The following is a 20,433-nucleotide window of genomic DNA, read 5'->3' as shown; positions in this document are numbered from 1 at the left end:
GGCGGTGGGGAGAGGCAAATCCGAGTGAGGCACCAAGGAGGGTGGGTAAGTGGGCTGCCAGGTGCTTCCCTACCTCATGCCAAGCTGCTCGGACCCAGGGCCAGCCAGGTGGACCTGGACTTCCGGCAGACTGGGCTGCCCGGAGGAGCGGTCCTAGGGACACAGTAGATCTGTCCCCTCTGCTGGGGGCAGGGGCAGAGCCGCCCGCCACAGTGGTGGAGCGTGTCAGAGAGCTGGCAGGTGCGTCCTGCTGGGTGGGGGCTGTTTGGTGTCCATCACTGCAGGGCCAGGCCTCGCCCTCTCCTTTCTGAGGGCAGCTCTGACCCGGAGGGTGGGTGTCGGGACTGAGCCGCTCTAAGTAGGACACTCACTTGGTAGGTGCTTGATGGGGCAGCAGTGGGACGGTGAATCGTGTGTGTGTGTGTGTGTGTGTGTGTGTGTAAAGTTGTACTGACGGATGCCCAGCTTGAACTGTCAGGGACACTTCTGTGTAAGCAGCATCTGAAAACATCCCCCCCCCCCGCTCCCCCGCCCCCACCAAGGGTAACCACGTGCGAGCCTCTAACAGTGCATTTGCTTGTAAGTTTCCGCCAGTCGCGAAGCCGTGCTCTGTGGTCAGTATCCTGCCTGTGAAGCTCAGCCATGTTGTGGGTGGTCGTTACTCGGTGCTGTGTAGCTGTTGCAATAGCTAGTATTTCATTTAAAAAACGACTAACGCTTCAGCACCCGTGTTTCAGAGCTGTGAGAGGTGCTCACCTCACGTGGGTCAGACATCAGACAGAGGGAGGGCCAATGTCCAATCCCATCATCTCTGACCCCGAGGCCCTGGCTGCCCACGTGGCCGCTCACCACTGGCCTATGCTCGCTTTTCAGTTTTCCAGGTGTGATTTCAGTCAGTTGTCTGCCTGTGCTTTGGGTGGTCCCCTTTCAGGGACAGGTGGGAGGATTGTGTCTGTCTGCTCCTAAAATTTGCCATGCTCCTTCTCCAGCTGTGAGCATGGAGGCCCACAGTGAGACGGGCCTGGGTCCCCGCCGGCTGGCGGGGCTGTTTGGGCTGCGGAGCCCAGGCCGTGCTGACTGGCGGAGCCGCAAGGGTTCCCAGGACGCTCCCCGAGCATCACCTGCCAGGCACCCGGCTGCTGTCTGTGCTCTACTGTATCCTCGCACCACTCTCTTCGGCAGGTGCCGTCACTGCCCACACGTTACCAGGAGCTTACTGGGGGTCAGAGCAAACGATGAAACCCAACTCACCGCAGGCTGCTCCCCGCCCTGGGGGCCAGAGCCCCCAGTGTGGCCACCCATCCAGCCCAGCCTCCCCGTGAGCTCCCCCTCCTGGGGGTGGTCTGCCCCACCCTACCCCCGGGGCTGCCGAAGGGCCAGCGTGTGCATGCGTCTGTCCCACGCAGCTTCCCTCCCGGGGCCTTGCTCTGCCTTGCGGGCTCATGGGCACATCGCCCTTTCCCAGCACTGAGGTCCCCGGTGCAGCAGCCGGCCCCGCCCTGCCCCGGCCCTGGAGGGCACCTGCTGCTCTCAGGCTGAATGCCCATCTGCCTGTCCTGGCACGGACACTTGGCCAGACGGCCCCCGTCTCCAGCCAGTGGCCCACCCCTGACCCTGCCTACCATGGTGCAGGGTGTCCCCAGGAGGCCCCCATGGTGACGTTGGCAGGCAAGAGGTCCCAGCTCTGGCGGCTGGTTCCTGCCACGTGGACACGAACCTTTAGCACGGACCCCGCCTGAGCAAATGACCAAGAATGGCTTCCACAGGCAAGACGGTGCTTTCCAGCACAGGGCGCTACTGGGGGGGGGGGGGGGGGGCAGACACCGGGTGACAGGTGGTCACATTCAGACAAACCACTGAGAACTTTAAAACTGCCGTCTTCTGCTTTATTGACAGGTAAATTGTTCAAAAATGTTCTCACAATTCAATAATTACAAAGACTCAGACTTACATTAAAAAAGTAAAAACCAGAACCCCCAGCAGGTGCCAGCCCCAGCAGAAGGCCCAGGGGGCGGGCAGGCGGGTGCTGGGCGTGTGACACGCACAGGCAGGCCACGGTGCCCAGGTCACTCAGTGCCGACTCAAGGTAAGTGCACGTCTTCAACAGCGTTGCCACCGAGAACGTCGACCGGCGGGAGAACAGGGAGAAGCCCAGCGGGGCAAGTTAATCGCAAGCCTTTACAGAGACAGGAGGCTGCCTGATACTCACAAATGCCGCGGGGAAGGCAGGCAGATACACGCGGGCGCTGCGGCCGGCCCACCGGGTGGAGTGTGGCGGCGAGTCTACACGATCCGGAAGGGCACTGATCACGGGGCTCCATGCGGGGCGGGGGTCCTGGCACCTGCCGCGGGGCTACCCGGGGCTCTGGCCTCCTCTCGGCCCGCAGGCCTCGGGGCCCGGCTGCACGACACTCACTGGTTTTACAGCAGGAGGCAGAGCTGTGGAAGCGAGCGGGAAACGGAGCACAGCTGACTTCACAGTAGTAGATACGGGTGACACTTCGTGGTTGTGACCGGAAACGGACTGACACACATGAGGGACCAGGACAGGGCAGGCTTCACTTGAATGGGCCTCTGTCCATGGCTACAAGGTCGGCAGAAGGACTTCTGCATCTGACTATGTAATGGCTAAATGAATAAAAAGGCCACAAACTAAGCTCCACTTTCCTCTGTCTTCAAAACTCTAGGGACACTGGGAATGATACACAACTTCCTACTATTCTCCTAAGGTCCTAGGAAACAGTTTCAGGGAACAGGGAACAGATGCGGCACCGAGGCCGTCCCGAGCTGCCTGCTTCCTGCAGCGCCCCCCGGCGCCACTGGGGTCTGCAGGAGGCTGGCGTCAGGGGCCCCCGCGATGCCTCAGCTGGTTCTGGGCAGGAGGGGCCGCAGGCGGTCCTTCGTGTGCAAACGGAACAGCTGTGCAGATGAGCAGATCTGGCCTACCGCCTCGGTGCGGCATAAAGCCAATCATTATTATAATAAAGTATTTTCTTCATCTCCGTATCTACAAATCGATTCTACATTTCCTTGGACAACACTGGAGGGTCAGCTCAGTCTTGGCACTGACAGGAGGCCACCTGGGCCCCCGGCCCCGCTGTGGTGACCGGCAGCTTCAGGCATCGCAGGACGGCTGCTCCAGGCCTTCAAGGGGGAGCTGGCTCCTGTGGGGGGAGTTGGGGCTTGGTGGGCCGCTGGGGTTGGAGCTGTTCGATGGAGTCGAGTGTTTGGTGGAATCCGAATCAGGCTGTGAAGACAAAGAGGGACAGCGTGAGAACCATGGCCCTGGGCCTGTGGAGGCGATGCTGCCTGGGCAGGTGTAGCCCCTGCTGGCTCCATTCTTGTCGTGAGAGCACACTCTGCAAGCTTGTCACGTGGTCCTTGCTGGTGAGAGATCATAAACCAAGGCCCAACCCCACAAATGACTCCGTAACTATTGCAAAAAGGAGTAACTCCGCAGTGAAGAAACCAGACAGCATGGCAACCAAGCAGTCAGAGGTCACAGACGGGAAGCCCTTTCACAATAAAAGCATGAGGAACAGAGAGGACCTTTCTCAACATGACAAAGGGTGTCCGTGAGCAGCCCACAGTTAACTTCACACCCGGTGGTGAAAGGCAAAGCTCCCCGCTCAGCGCAGGAACGAGACCAGGCTGCTGCTTTCACCGCTGCTATTCGACACTGTGCTCCCAGTTCCAGCCGGGCAAGAAAAAATGGCATCCAAGCTGGAAAGGAAGAAGTTAAAAGCATGTCTCTTCACAGCTGACATGACTCGGTATAGACAGAAAATCCTAAAGAACTCCACAAGGAACAAATTCAGGAAAGCTGCAGGGTACAAGATCAACACACAAAAGTCAGCTGTGTTTCTAGACATCAGCAATGAACACTGTGAAAAGGAAATTAAGAAAACAATGCCATTTACAATAGCATCCAAAAGGATAAAATACAGCTAGGAACAAATTTAACCAAGAAGGTGAAAGATCTGTACACTGAGACTATAAAACATCGCTGAAAGAAATGAAAGACCACCTAAATAACCGGAAGGGCACCCTATGTTCATGGATTGGAAGACTACTGTAAAGATGGCAATATTCCTCAACATGATCAACCTACAGATTCAATGCAATCTTTACTGAAATTCCAACGGATTTTTTTGGGGAGGGGCAGAAATGGAAAAGCCAATCCTCAAATTCATATAGAATTGCAAAGGACTCAGAATAGTGAAAACAATACTAAGAAAAAGTGGGAGGACTCACACTTCCCAAACTTACAACTTCAAAACGTACTACAAAGCAACAGTAATCAAATACAGCGTGGTAGTATTAATATAAAGACCAATGCAATAGAACTGAGAGTCCAGAAATGTATCTATAAACCTGTGGTCAATGGATTTTTAACAAGGGTGCCAAGACCATTCAATGGGGGAAGGAACAAATGGTGCTGGATAGTCACCTGCAAAAGAATTAAACCAGACCCCTACCTCACACCACACACAAAAACTAGCTCAAAATGTAAAAAAGACCTAAACAAAAGCTAAACCCATAAAACTCTGAAGAAGAAAACAGGACTAAACCTTCATAACCTTGAATTTGGGAATGGATTCTTAGGTATAACATCAAAAGCACGAGCAACAAAAGAAAAAAACAGAAAAACTGGACTTTACCAAAATTAGAAACTTCTGTACACTGAAAGACACAGAGAACTGTGAAAAGACAATCCAAAAGAACGTGGAAAAAGTATTTGCAAATCACATATCTGGTAAGTGTCTGGTATCCTTTTTTTTCGGCTGTGCCACACCACACAACTTATGGGATCTTAGTTCCCAGACCAGGGATGGAACCCGGGCCACAGCAGTGAAAATGCCAAGTCCCAACCACTGGACCCCCAGGGAATTCCCTATCCATATCATATAAAAATCTCTTACAACCCAACAACAAAAAGACAAATAATCCAATTTAAAAATGGGCAGAAGACTTGAATAGACATTTCTCCAAAGAAGGTACACAAATGGCCAATAAGCCCATGAAAAAGATGCTCAACATCACTAATCATTAGGGAAACGCAAACCAAAACCACAATGAGATACACCTTCACACCTGCTAGGATGGCTATTGAAAAAAAATTTTCTCGTAAGAAAAAAAGTAAGTGTTGGCAAAGATGTGGACTCAACCCTTGTACATTTGCTGGTGGGAATGTAAAATGGTACAGCTGCTGTGGTTCCTCAAAAAGTTAAAAGTAGAGCCACCATATGACCCAGCAACCCCACTCCTAGGTACATACCCCAAAGAAGTGAAAACATACTCCAAACAAATACGTGTACGCAGCTGTTCCTAGTGCACTATTCCTAACAACCAATGAGTACGTAAGATGTGGTCCATCTATCCACTGGACTATTTGGCAATAAAAAGAAACAACTTACTGATACATGCTACAACATGGATGAACCTTGAAAACACGATGCTGAGTGGAAGAAGCCAGACACAAAAGGCCATGTACTGTCTGATTCGTTCCACTTATATGAAATGCCCAGAACAGGCAAATCCACAGATTGTTAAGACTGGTGGTAGCCAGGAGCTGGGGGGAGGCAGGAATTGAGGAGAAACTGCTCAGCGGGTAGGGGTTTTATCTTGCAGTGATGGAAGTGTTCTGAGTAGACAGAGCTGGTGGTTGTACAACACTGTGAATGTACTGAACAGCCACTGAACTGTTGACTTCTTTAATTTTTGGCTGCGTTGGGTCTTCGTTGCTGCGCGCGGGCTTGCTGTGCGCGGGCTTTCTCTAGTTGCGGCGAGCAGGGGCTATTCTTCATTGCGGTGCGCGGGCTTCTCACTGCGGTGGCTTCTCTTGTTGCGGAGCACGGGCTCTAGGCGCACGGGCTTCAGCAGTTGTGGCACGTGGACCCCGTAGTTGTGGCTCAGGGCTCCAGAGCGCAGGCTCAGTAGTTGTGGCTCATGGGCTTAGTTGCCCCACGGAATGTGGGATCTTCCTGGAAGGGATTAAACCCGTGTCCCCTGCACTGGCAGGCGGATCCTTAACCACTGAACCACCAGGGAAGTCCGAATTGTTGACTTTTAAATGGTTACTTGCTGTTATGTGAATTTCACTTAAATAAACTTAAAAAGAGGAACAAACAGGTCAGTACAGGACAAACAGATGCCATGTACCTCAGGATGCAACACCCCAAGAAGGACACCACGTCCTGTGTGCCGTACTCCATCCTGGGACACACAACCCAAATCTCAAAAGACAAGGAAATGTCAGACACACATACTGAGGAGTGTTCTAGAAAATAAAAGATGTGCTCTCTGCCAGACAGGCTGAGGGCCTGTTCCAGAGTAAAGGTGCCGAAGAGATGAGGCAGCTAAATGCCACGCGTGCTTGGGGACTGGGTCCTGCGCCAGCAAAGGTGCTTAAGGACATTATGGGGACACGCAGGTGGCTTCATCAGTATGGCAGCTGTACTGTGGTCATGTGAGGGATCAGCCTTGCTCTCAGATAAAGGGTACAATGTGTGCAGTGTGCACGCACACTCATACACACTTGTTTGTTGGTCCCTGGGGAGAACCGGGCGGCTGGGAGACAGGTGCGGAGACTTTTCACTGTTTACCCAATTCAAAAAACCAGGCAAGCCTTGACTGAGGAACGTTTTGCAAAAAAAACTGCACTTTTTGTAAACGAACTGCACAGTGGACTGAAGACTAAAGAGCTGTGCCCACTAAACGCAGCGCGTGGCCCTGGCTGGATTCTAGGTTTAGGAACAGGACGTCACCGGGCAGCGGGGAGACGCCCTCCCAAGGGAGGTGCGGGTAAGTACTTAGGGGTGGGTAATACTGCAACTCACTTTCTGCTGGTTCCTCCCCAAAAACCCAAATGGGGAAAATGGGTTAGGTACAGCTTATGTGCGTTATTCACTCTACTATTCTTGCAACTTTCCTGGAAGTTTGAAAATTTTCAAAACAGATAGTTGCAGGGGAAAAAATAAGAAAAAAAACCCCCAGAAGACCTACCTCTCTAGCCATCAACCTCAGGCCCTTTTAAGGGAGGCCTATGAAACCTTCCAGGAAAAGAAAACCCCTGTATGATGGCAACTAAGAGATCTGGATTTCCTAAGCCAGAGTTGAGGCTGGTGCAGCCCTGAAGACAGCTGAAAGAGAGCAGCTCAGAAAAGAAGGCACAGATAACTTCACTGATAAACACAGACGGAAAAACTGGCATCAAAATGTTCACCAGCTGAATCTCTCACTGTCCCACATTAAGAGGATCATACTCTATGCACAACGGCAACAAGAACCTTGGAATGCTTAAGAATTAACTTATTAGCCACCAACACGCGCAACCTGCAAGAGGGAGCCCATCAAGGGGAGAGACGTGCAGTGTTCCTACACAGGGAAGGTCAGGATGGTGAGCGGCCCCCAAATTAATCTACAAATCCAACACAATCCCAGCGAAAAGCTCAACACAATTTTCACTTTTTTTACATTATGATGGAGTCAACAAGCTCCATAATCTGAAAAAATTTTAATTTATTTTTGGCTGCGTTGGGTCGCCGTTGCTGCACGCGGGCTTTCTCTAGTTGCGGTGTGTAGGCTTCTCATCGCGGTGGCTTCTCTGCTGCAGAGCAGGGGCTCTAGGTGTGTGGGCTCAGTAGTTGTGGCTCGCGGGCTTAGTTGCTCCACGGCATGTGTGATCTTCCCGGACCAGGGCTCAAACCCGTGTCCCTTGCATTGGCAGGCGGATTCTTAACCACTGCACCACCAGGGAAGCCCCTAAAAATATTTTAAAATTTATTTGAAGGAGAAGCTAAGAAAGTGTTTTGAAAAGTGGGAATGAAGAGATGTGCTCTACCGGCTCTCAGGTTACAGGTGGTGCAGCAGAGGCTCCAGGGATAGAGATACGTAAACAAAGGAATTTAACAAATAATGAAGGGTAACACTTCAAGTTGGAACGAAGGAAGTGGTGCAGGGCCAGCGTGTCATGTACCCTAAAAAGAAGCAGCTCAGGTCCTTGCGCACGCACACACACGCTAAGACACACACACTCACTCTCACACCCCCTCGCAGACACTTTCACGACGTAATGACAAACAGAAAACCCTACCAAGCTCTCAGACTACAAGAGAACGTTTATCTTAATTAAAAAGATAGAGACTAGACTGTACGAGAATTAAATATTTCTGTATGACAATGCCCTTACAATTAAAGACAAAATTAAAAAGTCAGCGGTAAGGGGAGAAGTACCTGCAACAGATTAACACCCACAACCTATGAAGAGTTTCTATAAATGAGTTAAGAGGAAAGCATGGTGACTCAAGAGAAGACGGGTAAAGGGCGCAAAGGTGGACCCAGAGGAAGCAGCAGCCGATGCACACCTGAAAAGCTGGCCACGCCAGGAAGGTGAGGACCACGTGAAGCGAAGCCCTTCTGGTTTCCGCTGTCAGCTCAGCAGCCCCCATGAGCACGTGCTGTCGGTGCCGAGGCTACTGGAACAGCCAGCGCAGCCAGCCCCTCTCCTCCTTCCCACAAAAGCGCTGCTGGGGCACAGCCCTCAGGCTGCCATTCTTCCCATCCTCGTCCCCCACCACACACACAGGGAACCAAGGACACTGCCACCAGGAGCTGGGTCTGAAAGCCCAAGAACACCTGAGCCAGGGACGCCCCCACCTGGCCCCCCACACTCCGATCCCAGGGGGCAGTCAGAGAAGGAGAGAGCAAGACACATGAGGCCACCTGTGCTTTAAAAGGAACGTGCCTACTGACGTGTTACAGCCACGTGCATAAAAGTACACGGAAGAGTCTAGATGGGAGAAGCCTTCCTGCACTTTTCACAGGAGGGCTTTCATCTCTCAGTTGTGCACGGTGACGCCCACCTGCAGTCAGTGCCCAGGAGGAGAGCCGGGCCCCAGCAGCTCCTTGGCCCCCCTCCTGATGCCTCCTGAGCTCTCGGCGGCATCCTCCTGGGGCTGGCCCAGCCTCGGGCAGCCATGGCTGGGGGCAAGGGACCAGGTGACTCGGGAGCAGGGCCTGGAAGGAGGCCCAGCACCAGGCCGCAGAGGCCTCGGTCTCCCTGAGGCCGTGACCTGGAGGCGAGAATCCACATCTTTCTCCCAACACACAGCCACAGGGTCCACGTCCTCCCTCCTCCCGGCCTTGGCTCAGCCTGAGCAGTCATGAGTGGGGAGCTCCGGGGGCGCTGGTGACCACTGAGGCCCTACGTGGCCGCTCCAGGGGAGATGGAGTCTCTTTCTCCAAAGAACAGCTGCTTCGCGTCTCCTGCACGTGTGGAGCTGCAGACCCCAGGCCTTGTCCCTTGTAATTGGGCAAGTCTTACCTCTTTGTCAAAGTCCTGGTCGGGATCAGACATACTTCTTAGAGGCATAGCCACGCCGGGCTCAGATCCACCTACGGAACACAGGCAGCCATTGATCATCTTGGGGAAAACAGTTCAGAGACGAACTGAAAGCCTGGAGTCCCAGCATCCAGGCCCCGCCCCGGGCGCCCCTGGTACCTGATGAGGGCCACGAGATGTAGGGCTTGTTCCTGGGCGGAGGCTGGCGGGACAGGCTGGCGGGAGCAGGGCCGGGCCTCTCCTCCTGGGAGGGGGGCATGGCGCTCTGGGCAGAGAGAATAGCACGTGAGCACGTGAGCACGCCCTGGGGGAGCACAGCTGGGCCCCGGGCAGAGCGCGCAGGCCAAGTGCAAAGTCTGCAGCACGAGCAGGCCGGGGCCCTGGGCCTCGACAGGCAAAACGGGCTGGGAAGGACCTCTGGACAGCGGCATCAGGTCAGTTTTGAGCTAAGAATTGGCAATAGTGACTTTAGGCCAAGTCAAATTCTACAGAAAACACATTTTTTTTAAGGAAAAAAAAAAACCCCACGAAGTATGCTACGTGCCCATATACTGAGATGTTTTAGCACCGCTGACACAGCTATTTCTCACAAACCCCTAACAGACTGAGACGGTGACAGACACCTCAGGAGCACACAGGCAGGAGCCACAGGGGAGCCGGGGTGTGGGGAGGGCAGGGGACAGCACCCGCGGGCTCACCAGAGGCAGGTCCATGAGCACCTGCATCCCGTCGCCTGGGCCCATGTGGGCCACGTGGTTGAAGTTGGTGGGGTTGGAGATCATCTTGGATCTCAGCTCCGGGTCTCTGAGCATCTCTCTGGGGAAAGGAAACACCGTGAGGTTCAGGAAGGCGTCGGGGTCCTCTGGGCCCAGCACAGCCCCCAGCCAGGCTCCTACCGCCGCTGCTGCAGCCTCTCCTCCTCCGGCACCTTGAAGACAAACCGCCTTTTGCTTCTGGTCCGCAGCATCTGCTTCCTGCTGTTGTCAGAGGTGTCGGGCACGTTGAGAGCCGCTCCTGCAGGACAAGGAAAGGCCGCTGTGGCTCCGTGGGGCCGGGGGGAGGGCCACGGGGCCGCCGACTCCCAGGCAGGCCCCCTCCAGCCCCTGTCCTCTGCTCCCCCCCGAGAAGGGCTCACCCGAGAACTTGCTCTTGAAGTAGATCAGGCGGGGAGGCTCGCAGTTGAGGAGGTTGAGGCTGCCCTCCAAGTTCAGTGGCCGGATCTGCGTTGGAAACCAGAGAGGGAGGCTGGCTGCTGGAGGGGGAGGGGGGGGGCGGCCGGGGGAGGGGCCGGGCACCGGGGGGCCTTACCCTGCGCAGGCCGATGGTCTGGACCCATTCCATGGTGCGTACGTCAAAGACGTCCACGCCGTACTCGCTGTAGACCGTGACGTGTGCGGGGCTGCAACCTGGCGCACACGGAGCAGAGTGGTGAGCCCGCGCCCGCCCCCCCCAGTGCCGGGGGCTGCCCGCCCAGCGTGGGGTGCGACGGCCCAGGCTGCAGGGGCCCTGCCCCTCACTCTAGAGGGAACCTTCACTTCAAGGTTCAGACAAACACAACGGACGTCTGAACGCTTTACCTCCACTCCTGAAACTAAACAGCATTTCAATACCATCGCCATAGGTGCCGAAGGTGACCTGTTTAAACACCTGGCTTCCCCTTTAGCTTTCTTATACAACTACTGCAGAAGCCTGTCACTTCAGGCTCGAAACATCTGAAATCCAGGCAGGGGCCTAATGTTCTGTTTCTTAAGGCAAATCCCTTCTTTCAGAGATGCCAAAGGTCAGATTTCTGGGTAAGTACTTAAATCCCCACCCAGAGACTCCTGCTGGGCTCTGGGCAGGGGCGCTGGCTCACTCTGGGGCTGCTTTCAGGCCGCCCTCCTGGAATCGGGTCTGAACACACACGCGGTAAAACGACAGTTATTCTCCTGCGATGAGCTGGGGAGCTGGTGCTGTCTCTCCCCTTCCCCACTAAGGGATGGGACATCGTCAGGTCGTGACGGAAAACCCTCCCAGCGAACCAGACGTGTGAGACCGAGGACTGGTGGCCCTGTGGCACCCGAAGTTTAAGGGGCCTTTCCCACGTTTAGGATGGCGGTAAAAAATATCTGAACTATCTGAGAGAAAGCAGCGGTGGAGGCTGCATCCCGCCACACTGCCAGGGGAGGCGCAAGGCTGGGGTCCCAGCATGCTGTCACCACACAGCCTCGCCCGGGCTGGCGCGCAGAGCTGGCAGGTGGCTCTGGCTCAGCCCCGGTTCCTGGTCCTTCTACCTTCCAGGGTTAATCTTCCTCACGTTACGCTTAACTGAAGACAAATTTCTAAAAAGCTTCTGCTATGCTGCTATTACAGATTCCATATGGGCTCTCTGATCATACCTGTTCTTTAGAACACACAAAAAAATACAACAGGGTTTAGGAAACAGACAAAAGATGCTGGAACCAGTCACCAAACTGTCCCAGAAGTGACATCTCAGACAAACCATGAGGCCTTCTTTCTGAGTGCCACACGCGAAAAAGATGGTCAGAGAAACCAGAGGGCCCTGAAGTGACTCAGAGGACCTTCCCCCACATGGGGGCTTCTGGGGCAGCTCTTCTTACTTGTGAGCATGTGGGGCTTCATCTGCAGGGAGCCAGGAGAGATCTGTGCGTACGACTTACTGATAAAGTGATAAACTGAGATGTCCAGTCTAAAGAAAGATTTGAACTAAAAAGTTAAATCCGTGGAGAGAACATGGGCCGTGAAGCCTGACAGTCCAAGTGTGAAGCCAGCCTCTGCTGTGCGGTTTGTGCAGGTCACCTCACCTCGTGGCCCTCAGGGGCCTCCTCGGTAGGCTGGGACCGATCAGCGCCCCCCCCAGCCCCGCCCCCCGGGGAACAGGAGAAGGGGGCAGAACACACGCATGCTCGGACGGGGCTTGGGACAAGCAGGCCACACTTCTAGTTCTCCAGCCTCAAAGTCACTGAATTACTTTTGGCAGCTCTAAAGCTGACTTGGCATCTGTACTGTGCATGGAGGTGAGACGAGAGCACAAAGGTGGAGAGAGAGCTGGAATCAGGGGAGAACGCAGGAACCTCGGGCGTCCCCGCCAGGTCACTCACGGTCAAGATTACAGAACACGGCACTCAGTGACCTGCATCCTGTCAGACGTTACCGGGTGGTCTTGAGGCCATTCCTGCACTGGCCGCCCACGAAGACAAGCGGGTGCGGCAGGGAGAGACCAGGAGAAGCGCCAGGGCCAGGCCTCGGCCCTTCCTGCTGGCTCTGGCTGCCCGCACCGCACCCCAGGCCCTGGCCAAGGGCTAACAAGGCCGGGACACGTCCAGCGAGCCTCCGCCGGCTGAAGGCCGGCAGCTCCCCTCACGGGCCTGGCTCCTGGTCCCAGCGCCTTGGCTGTTCTGCCAGCTTGGGGAAGCCAGCAACGAGGCAGCCGCAAGACTGTTCCTTTAGGTAATGAAGGAAAAACCGAACCCCCACGTCCCATCCCCATGACCCCAGCCCCCAGCAGCTGGAAATCAACGTGTGCCCTGCGGCTGCCTACTCACTCCTCATCCCTCTGCCTTCCGGCGTCATGATGCAGCCCACCTGCTATACTCTATATCGAGTGGCTACAATGGGAGGTTTAGGGTCTTTAAAAAGTGCTCAGACAGCAGGCCCAGCAGGAAGCGCCCCCTGTGGAGTGCAGACTCCAGGGCCTCGTGCCCAGCGCTGTCATCCACGCAGGACACGTAACTGAGCCGATGAAGCAACAACTGTTCTCCAGAACGGCTCCTACCCCTCGGAACAATATTTGTCCTGAGAGGAACTCTGACCTGGAAGTCAGAACTGGTATTTTCTGGTCACTGGAAACCTTTAGCTTGTTTTCATCACCGTGTAAGTTTATACATCATCACGAAGAACATCTTTTAAAACGTAAAACAGCGCAGGTCCTGTCTTCCCTTGGCCTGGGCTTCCCCCAGGGAGGCCAGCCGTCTCCGTCGGGCTCCTGGGCTGAGGGGCCCCCGCAGTGCCCGTGGGATAGGAGGGCAAGCCCACTCCAACGGGCCCGGGGTGTGGCAGTGGGACCACCCTGCCCCCCGCAGCAAGCCGCGGGGCCCGCCTCTCACGACCACTCAGCTAAGGGAGCTAGAGGACAAACCAAAGCAAATAGGACACATGCTGACCGGTGAGGCGACAGCGGCAACGGGGTATGGCAACAGAAAACATATACATACTACAGGCAACGGGCGCCGCAGGCCACATGAGCTCCTGCGTGCGTGACCTCCGGCCTTGCGGGTCCACGTACAGTCCCATGTGGCTGAAGCAAAGCAGGTACTCCTCACTTTTGAGCTCCACAGCACAAAGGGCATCAAAAGACTGTTGTGAGAGGAACGTAAGCGAGGGGTCATTGGGATTTACCAGGTTTAGAGCCTGCCCATCTCCCTGGGTGCTCAACAGAGAGAACCCGGAAGGGTAGCCAACACAGAGCTTGTCCTTGACCACGGCCATCCACTGTGCATTGCCAGGGGCCACAAGCTCGCTGAGCCTCCTGTGGAAAGGCTTAGTTCTCTGGAGCTCATAGCAGAGCACCAGCCGCTTCACCGCCACGAACAGGCAGGTGGGGCCGCTCTTCTTCAGCGTCCCGGTCGCTATGAGCTGGCAGCCTTTCGTCTCCGGAAGCTTGACGTCCACGCTGCTCTCCACGCCGTCGAAGGAGGACCATGGACACAGGTGGACGTGGTGGTTCCGGCCGCAGAGGAGGATGGCGACTCTCTCTTTGGGGGCAAGCTCGATCTGGTACACTTTCTTGTAGTCGGCCACACGGACGATCACTGCAGGATGGGGGCCAGAGCGTGAGGCCAGGGCCTCTGCTCGTGCCCCACCCGGAGCGCCCCCTCCTCGTCATCTCACACACACGCCTGGCACCAGGGCCCTGGCTGGGAGGTGCCAAGGGCAGTGAGGCCCTGCGTGGGTGGGTCTGGACGGCCTTCCGGCTCATCCCTGAAGCCAAGAACCACGTTTGGAAAACAAAAAAACCTCACTGGATCCTTGGATAAACTCGCTGAAGGCTCCCACCTGCTCACTGGGCCCCCAGACCAACCCAGGACCCTCGATACCCTAACTGGGGCAGGGCCTCCACTCGGGCTCTGAGCGAGAGCCGGGGGTCTGGACCCCGAGGGACAACAGCCTGTGGCAGCAGCCACCATCCCAAGGCCACACGTGTTCACCCTTCTTCCACTGTGCCTGTGTCGGGACCCCAGGCCCATCAGGAAGGCACCGCCACCACCTCGGGGCAACTCCCTATTCCTTGGGGGAGGCGCCCAGAGCTGGGCCCAGGGCGGTGAAGCGGGGAGACTTGTGGGTACTTTTGCTTTTTCTTCTGGGAAGAATGAAAGGTCAAAATTTGAAGCAAAGGAAGGCGAGTTTTGGTAAGGCCTCGGTGCACCCAGGAGTTAAGGAAGCGTTTCTCCTCCTGGGAAGCTCTCCCCGCCCCGACTCCCTGCTCGGTCCTCTCCCTGAAGGGCCTAATATACACGGCAGTCAGCTCACCACCAGCCCTCGAGGCTAGTCTCTGCGTTTCACTGGACCCGCCGGGTGGGCCCTGCCCCCACGAGGCAGACAGTCACTGACCATCTGTCTTACTTGTGGCGCGTTCCTCTCCTCAGCCGCTGGCCTTTCCCTTCCTTTAAAAAGTCTCTGACACGGTGACTTACTGCTCTCACCCAGGGGATCCGTCTTAACCCTACACGTTGCCATCACTGACCCCGCGCGCCTGGCGCTAAGCAGGCAGCCTGAGCGTCCGGCTCACTCACCGTCCCGGGTCACCTCTATGACGTAGAGCCCTTCCTCGAGGCCGACGGCGATCCTGTCCCCGTCTGCGAACAACGTAAAGCGGTCAGTACCGGTGCGCGGGCCGTCTGCTTCCAAAGCGGCGGAGAAACCACCAGTTCAAATGGGCCACACCGCTGAGCCCACAGGCGGCCGGGACGCGGAGAAACGCACCCAGGATGGCGGCCGTGAGGACAGCCTTGATGAGGGGCAGCGAGCTGTCATAGGCCTCCTGCGGGACGTGCACCACCAAGTTCCTCAGGCGGTTCTTGTGGAGGATGGCCTGCAGGCCTTCCAGGATCCCCACCCACTTCCTCTTTTCGTTCTCATTTTCCGTCAGAATGAGCAGCGAGCTGGTCTTAGAAGGTGTACCTAAGAGAGAGGCCGTCACCTTCACGACGGAAAACAAAACAGACAGAGAAGAGCCGTAAGACAACCGGACACACCGAACCGACGCCACGCGGCCTGCAGGGGTGAGGGCGGGGGCTGCTGCCCGGAGAGCTCGCCTCCGCGGGCCGCCAGGGTCCTGGTCCAGCCGCCCGCGGGTCGCGACAGCCTGGCTCTCACACGGCGCCTGCAGCCCGGCCTCGCCAGAGCTCAGGTGACTCGGCTCTGGCCAGAACTGCGGTTCACTGTTCACTCGAAAGCCGCCTTCTTGAATGCTCTGATCACAACTGAGAAACACTCTCAGAACACGTCGAGGGACAACAGGATCTCAAACAAACGACTTCCCTGTGGGCGCTCCCCAAACACTCACCGGGACACGGGACAACCTTAGTTGCTATAAATCATCCTTTAGGCACACAATGACGGGAATTTTCTGTATTGTATACAGAGACAGTTTCTGAAGAGATGTGATTTCACAGAAAGTGATCCATACACTTGGTTTTGTGGTCAAATTTCTCTGCACTTATAAAAATTCCCAGTGGAGGGGGAGGGGGGTCCACCATCTTCTAGAAGCTTCCTGATGCCGCAGCATCTAACACTAGCTCAGCAGGGGACACTCCAACTCAGCCAGCAAGACCGCTGATAAGCAATGTCTACTAATTTTTCCCCGGCTTTGCTCCAGTTAATGGCCAACAAGTCCTCAGGAGGGAGGCTGAATGGTCCATTTCATCTGTAGCCAACCGTGTGTCGGCCTCCAGCATCTAGTGCACTGGACTGGAGCAGCCGGGACACAGACCGAGGAGGGAGGACGGAGCGGGAGGGCCTGACCCTGGGGAGACAGGGCTCTGCTGTGTGCAGAGAGGGTCCGTTACCCAGTACGGGGAGGGGGACGGGCGACACGGGACACATCGACAGGTGTGAAGGATCTGGAGAAACGGGAGGTCCGCTCTGGATGTGCGCGAGCCCCTTGCTACAAGACAAGGAAATGCTCACAACACTCCTTTTACTTTAACCACATGGATTTTTTCTTTCTTTCTTTTTTTTTTGGCCGCACCACGTGGCATTCGGGATCTTAGTTCCCCAACCACGGATTGAACCCGTGCCCCCTGCAGGGGAACTGCAGAGTCTTAACCACTGGGGAAGTCCCCCTACGGACCTTTTATCATTAATGAAACGTCTCTAAAAAATCGGAAAGAAAACATACCCTGAATATACACGGAATATCTCGGCGTGAAGCGTGTATGACGTCTGAAGCCAGGACTGAGCTCACAGAGAACTCTTCATCTCTGGTAAGAAATAACAAATTCAGAATATCGGGAAAGAGGCACGCACACAGGACTCTGTCCTCCACCCTTTAGGAACGGTATGAAAAAGGATACTTTCTAGAATACAAGGGAGGCTCCTCGCCTCCACCAGGATAAGAAAATGCTTATAATGACAAAGGCAACAAACAAAAGACAAGAATCTTGCATGCGTTTCAATGATTACGGATGACTGAGAATAAAACCACCTTCCTGAGTCACACTGTTCTATACTGTGCCAGACCGTTCCACAGGTACAAACATACCACATCTTTGCTTTGGCCTGTACCTGGCTATAAACGGGAATAAAATGTGCTGAGATAACCACGGAATCACCTCCAGTTCGCTCTAAACCCTGGGCTACGGGCAGCGTTTCGTCTCGGGACACCTGCCAGCGGTCTCGTCACTGCTGGGCCAGGAGCACACCTGTGTGCAGCGAGGGGTGAGCAGGGTCGCCCGGGGCCGCTCCCACACTGCAGGTGCCCAGCTGCTCACCCCTGCCCCGTGGGCCCCCCGAAGACCGATGCTGGAGAACGAAGCTCCAGGCCAGGCCCTAGCCCCGGACACGTGCCATACTGTGTGGCACTGGGGGTGGGTGACAGAGGGACGGGCGCTCCACCTTGTGAGGAGAGGACGTGGCAGCAGCGACAATAGCTCCGCTCGCCAGGCTCTGAGCTAAGCACACCCTGTCTATTCACTTGCTTAATTAATCTTCCCAACAACCCTAGTACCTCACGACGTTGCTATTATGTCCATTTCAGAGTTAACCACAGAGAAGGTGGGGAGGGAAGGGTGCTGTGCCTTTTTGTATGTGGATGGCAGGAAGGCATCTGACTAGAGATGGAAGCCCTAAGAGACTCAGCAAACGCTGTGGCCACACGAAGACAAGGGCTCACGAGGACAGAGCACAGACCACCTCAGGCTGTGCAGTGTGTCTCGGGGACCTTTTCTACTTGTTCTTGGGTACGTATTAGATGCCTATTTGGCAAATCTTTCAGGGCAAAAACACTCACAGCAGGAAAGTTTCTAGCAGGCACCTGTTTTTGGAGCTGCCCAATAACTAACGGCGTGAAGGTAGAAATGGGGTTAAAGGCTACCAGGCAACAAACTCTCATTCTCAGACATATAAGTCAAGTAAACCTCCTAGAACGAGGATAGACTACACCACACCGACCTGAGGTCTAGGACTTGGCTGGCCACGACGCCAGGCTGGGTGGACTTGCCCTCGGGCAGATCGTACAGAAAGAGCTTGCAGTCGCAGACCACTGCGTAGGCCCGCTGCCACCCCTTCTTCACCCCGGTCGGCTTGGGGACCTGCAGATCAAAGTAACCATGTTCCTCTGGGCCAGACAACGGAAAGTGGAGGCGGCTGCTGTGCAGTGGTCGCTCCTAGCTGCTGCACGGCCAGTCCAGGTTGGGCCCAGGATGACTCGGGCAGTGCTGGGGAGGGGCTCTGCCCATGACAGAAGGTGGCGCAGGGGACAGTGCAGACAGCTCAACGAGTGGGTGTGCTCACAGCAGACGGGGAGCAGTGTGGAATGCCCACAGCAGACGGGGAGCAGCGTGGAATGCCCACAGCAGACGGGGAGTAGCGTGGAATGCTGGGCCGGGCACAGCGCCTTCAAATGGCACTTGGCTTTGAAACCTTAAGTGCATCAGCCCAGGACGTGGGGAAGAGGGGCCCCAGCTGATGCTGAGTGTGTTTCTGGGGCGGGGGGTCCCTCAGGACCCCAGGAGGGGAGGGCTCCCAGGACCGGCATGTGGGTCGCTTCATGCAGCAAAGGGACCAATTTCCAGGGTAGCTGGGCAAGGCCGTGGGTCACCAGGCTGGGTGGCCTGCCTGGGCAGGCAGCGGGGGGAACGTCCTACCTTTACGTAGCCCTTGTAGGCTGTTCCTATGCCTCTCTGTACGTCCACACCAAGAGGCCGCTTGGACTGCTCGGGGGGTATGGGGCACACCTGGGGAGCGCTGTCCTTGCAAGACACGTGACAGGCAAATGAGCACACTGCGAAAGCACAGAACACACTGTCACACCTGCGCCCCCACAGCAGCAGTCGCCTCAGGCGTGCGTGGCGCCCCAGGAAGGAGACGGTTTTAGCGCAGTTCCTACAAACGCCCAGGTGCGCTGGCATCGGGCAACGCTTCCACACGCTCACGAGCACCCGCTGGGGGGCTGGCGCCTGTGCTCGGGGGCTCCGGCCCCAGGCTCGTCACAGTTCTCACCGCGGGACCTCGGCTGGCCTCGCATGCCCGCCCAGCCCCAGCGCAGGGCAAGACCACAACACAGAGGCCTAAAATGCTAACAGTGACAAACTAGCAGAAAAGAGACCAGACAGTGGTGCTTATCTCTAAATGACTTGATAGTGGAAGATCGTAAAGTTCTTTTTACTCTCTGCTTTTCCTCATCCTGCAGGAGAACGGATGTGGACGGGACGTGGATGTTACCTTTTGTAACAAACAAGGACCAACAGACACCCTGGTCACCCCAGAGCAGCGCGCTGTCCACTGCAGCATGATCTCAACTCAGAGACCTTCACCGAGCACTTGTAAAGCCAGAGAAGGAGCATGTGCCCTGGGCCCCTCACGGCTAGGCTGCCCTTGGCCTTGCCGGCCTTCACCGTGACTCCCACGCCCGGCCCCTCTTGGCTCGCAGGCCGCACTCACCCTCACAGGCGTAGCCCTGGCGGATCAGCCCCACCATCAGGGAGGTGCAGTGGCTGCACTGCGTGGGGCTAGAGAAGGACTTGATGCTGAACTGGTGCGCTTTCGGCTGCAGGAAGAAAGTCAAGGTGGTGAGACACGGGCGGTGGGGACCGGGGACATGTCTGCTTGTAACCAAGCGTTCCAACAACTGCAGCGCACCCTGGAAAAGCTGAGCCACGCGCTTTCACCACAACGTGCGCGGCTCCCGGCGTGACCCCACGCATGGAGCCCGAGCCAGAAAATGAGTCCACACGTGCAGCCTTCAGTGAGGACCCTCGCCGCCCACACCAGCGACGCTGGCCGGGCTGCGGCGCCGTGGTGACTCGAGCCCCTTGCCTGCCAGAGGCTCTGGGGCTGGCCTGGGCCGCGTTTTGGAGTGGGCTGCCACCCACAGCAGCTTGTTCCTGCCGGCAAGAGTCTGGAAAGACCCAATGCTCCTTGTCGGGAGAACAGACACAGGACGCCACCGACAACGGAATGAGAAGCCCAGCCAGCGTCCATGAAGCTTAACACGGCAAATGAAAGGATTCATTTCAGGGGCACATGAAGATGTGGAACCTTTGTAGGAAGCAAGGGAGTGACGAACACAAAATCCAGAGAGCAGTCTGATCCCTGAGTCCACGAGAATCGTAGTCCAAAAGCCAAGCCGTCAGCTGGGCTCAAACAAAATCAAGCCCCCATCTCTAGCTGGCATGGCTGTCTGTGACTGAAGCCTTAAAAAAGACCACGTCTACGTTAAAGAAAAAAAACATCTAGTACGTAAGGCCAGACACCTGCTAAGCTTGAAACCAGGGCCCTGTCACACCTCGAAGCCATGACCTACGCTGAACCCGGGCGTACTGACGGCACAGCTCTCCAAGATACGTTTACGAACAAGACAAGTTACGAAG

At 56.0% G+C, this 20,433-nt stretch overlaps 1 protein-coding gene across 3 annotated transcripts in view; it reads right to left on the bottom strand.

The window, feature by feature from the left end:
• Positions 1-1,867: 1,867 nt before the first annotated feature.
• The window catches only part of CDC42BPB (CDC42 binding protein kinase beta), a 113,827-nt gene continuing 95,261 nt past the window's right edge, over positions 1,868-20,433 (bottom strand). For 2 of the 3 annotated variants that reach the window (XM_082838110.1, XM_082838111.1), the window contains exons 24-37: positions 19,505-19,610; positions 18,709-18,845; positions 18,014-18,153; positions 16,743-16,824; positions 15,326-15,542; positions 15,136-15,198; positions 13,558-14,154; positions 10,652-10,749; positions 10,479-10,563; positions 10,240-10,357; positions 10,042-10,159; positions 9,503-9,608; positions 9,326-9,396; positions 1,868-3,247 (exon numbers count right to left, since the gene is read on the bottom strand). In XM_082838110.1, coding sequence (XP_082694236.1) covers positions 3,116-3,247; positions 9,326-9,396; positions 9,503-9,608; positions 10,042-10,159; positions 10,240-10,357; positions 10,479-10,563; positions 10,652-10,749; positions 13,558-14,154; positions 15,136-15,198; positions 15,326-15,542; positions 16,743-16,824; positions 18,014-18,153; positions 18,709-18,845; positions 19,505-19,610 — 2,070 coding nt within the window. In that variant the 3' untranslated portion in view covers positions 1,868-3,115. Of the gene's footprint in view, positions 3,248-9,325; positions 9,397-9,502; positions 9,609-10,041; positions 10,160-10,239; positions 10,358-10,478; positions 10,564-10,651; positions 10,750-13,557; positions 14,155-15,135; positions 15,199-15,325; positions 15,543-16,742; positions 16,825-18,013; positions 18,154-18,708; positions 18,846-19,504; positions 19,611-20,433 lie in introns of those variants that run through there. The other variant, XR_014326167.1, reaches the window with a different exon arrangement.

This window comes from Leucopleurus acutus (assembly GCF_964270905.1).
Source record: "Leucopleurus acutus genome assembly, chromosome: 1".
Classification (NCBI taxonomy): Eukaryota; Metazoa; Chordata; class Mammalia; order Artiodactyla; family Delphinidae; genus Leucopleurus; species Leucopleurus acutus.
The sequence above is the reverse complement of the archived record's forward strand: the minus strand, read 5'-3'. Positions and strand labels throughout refer to the sequence as shown.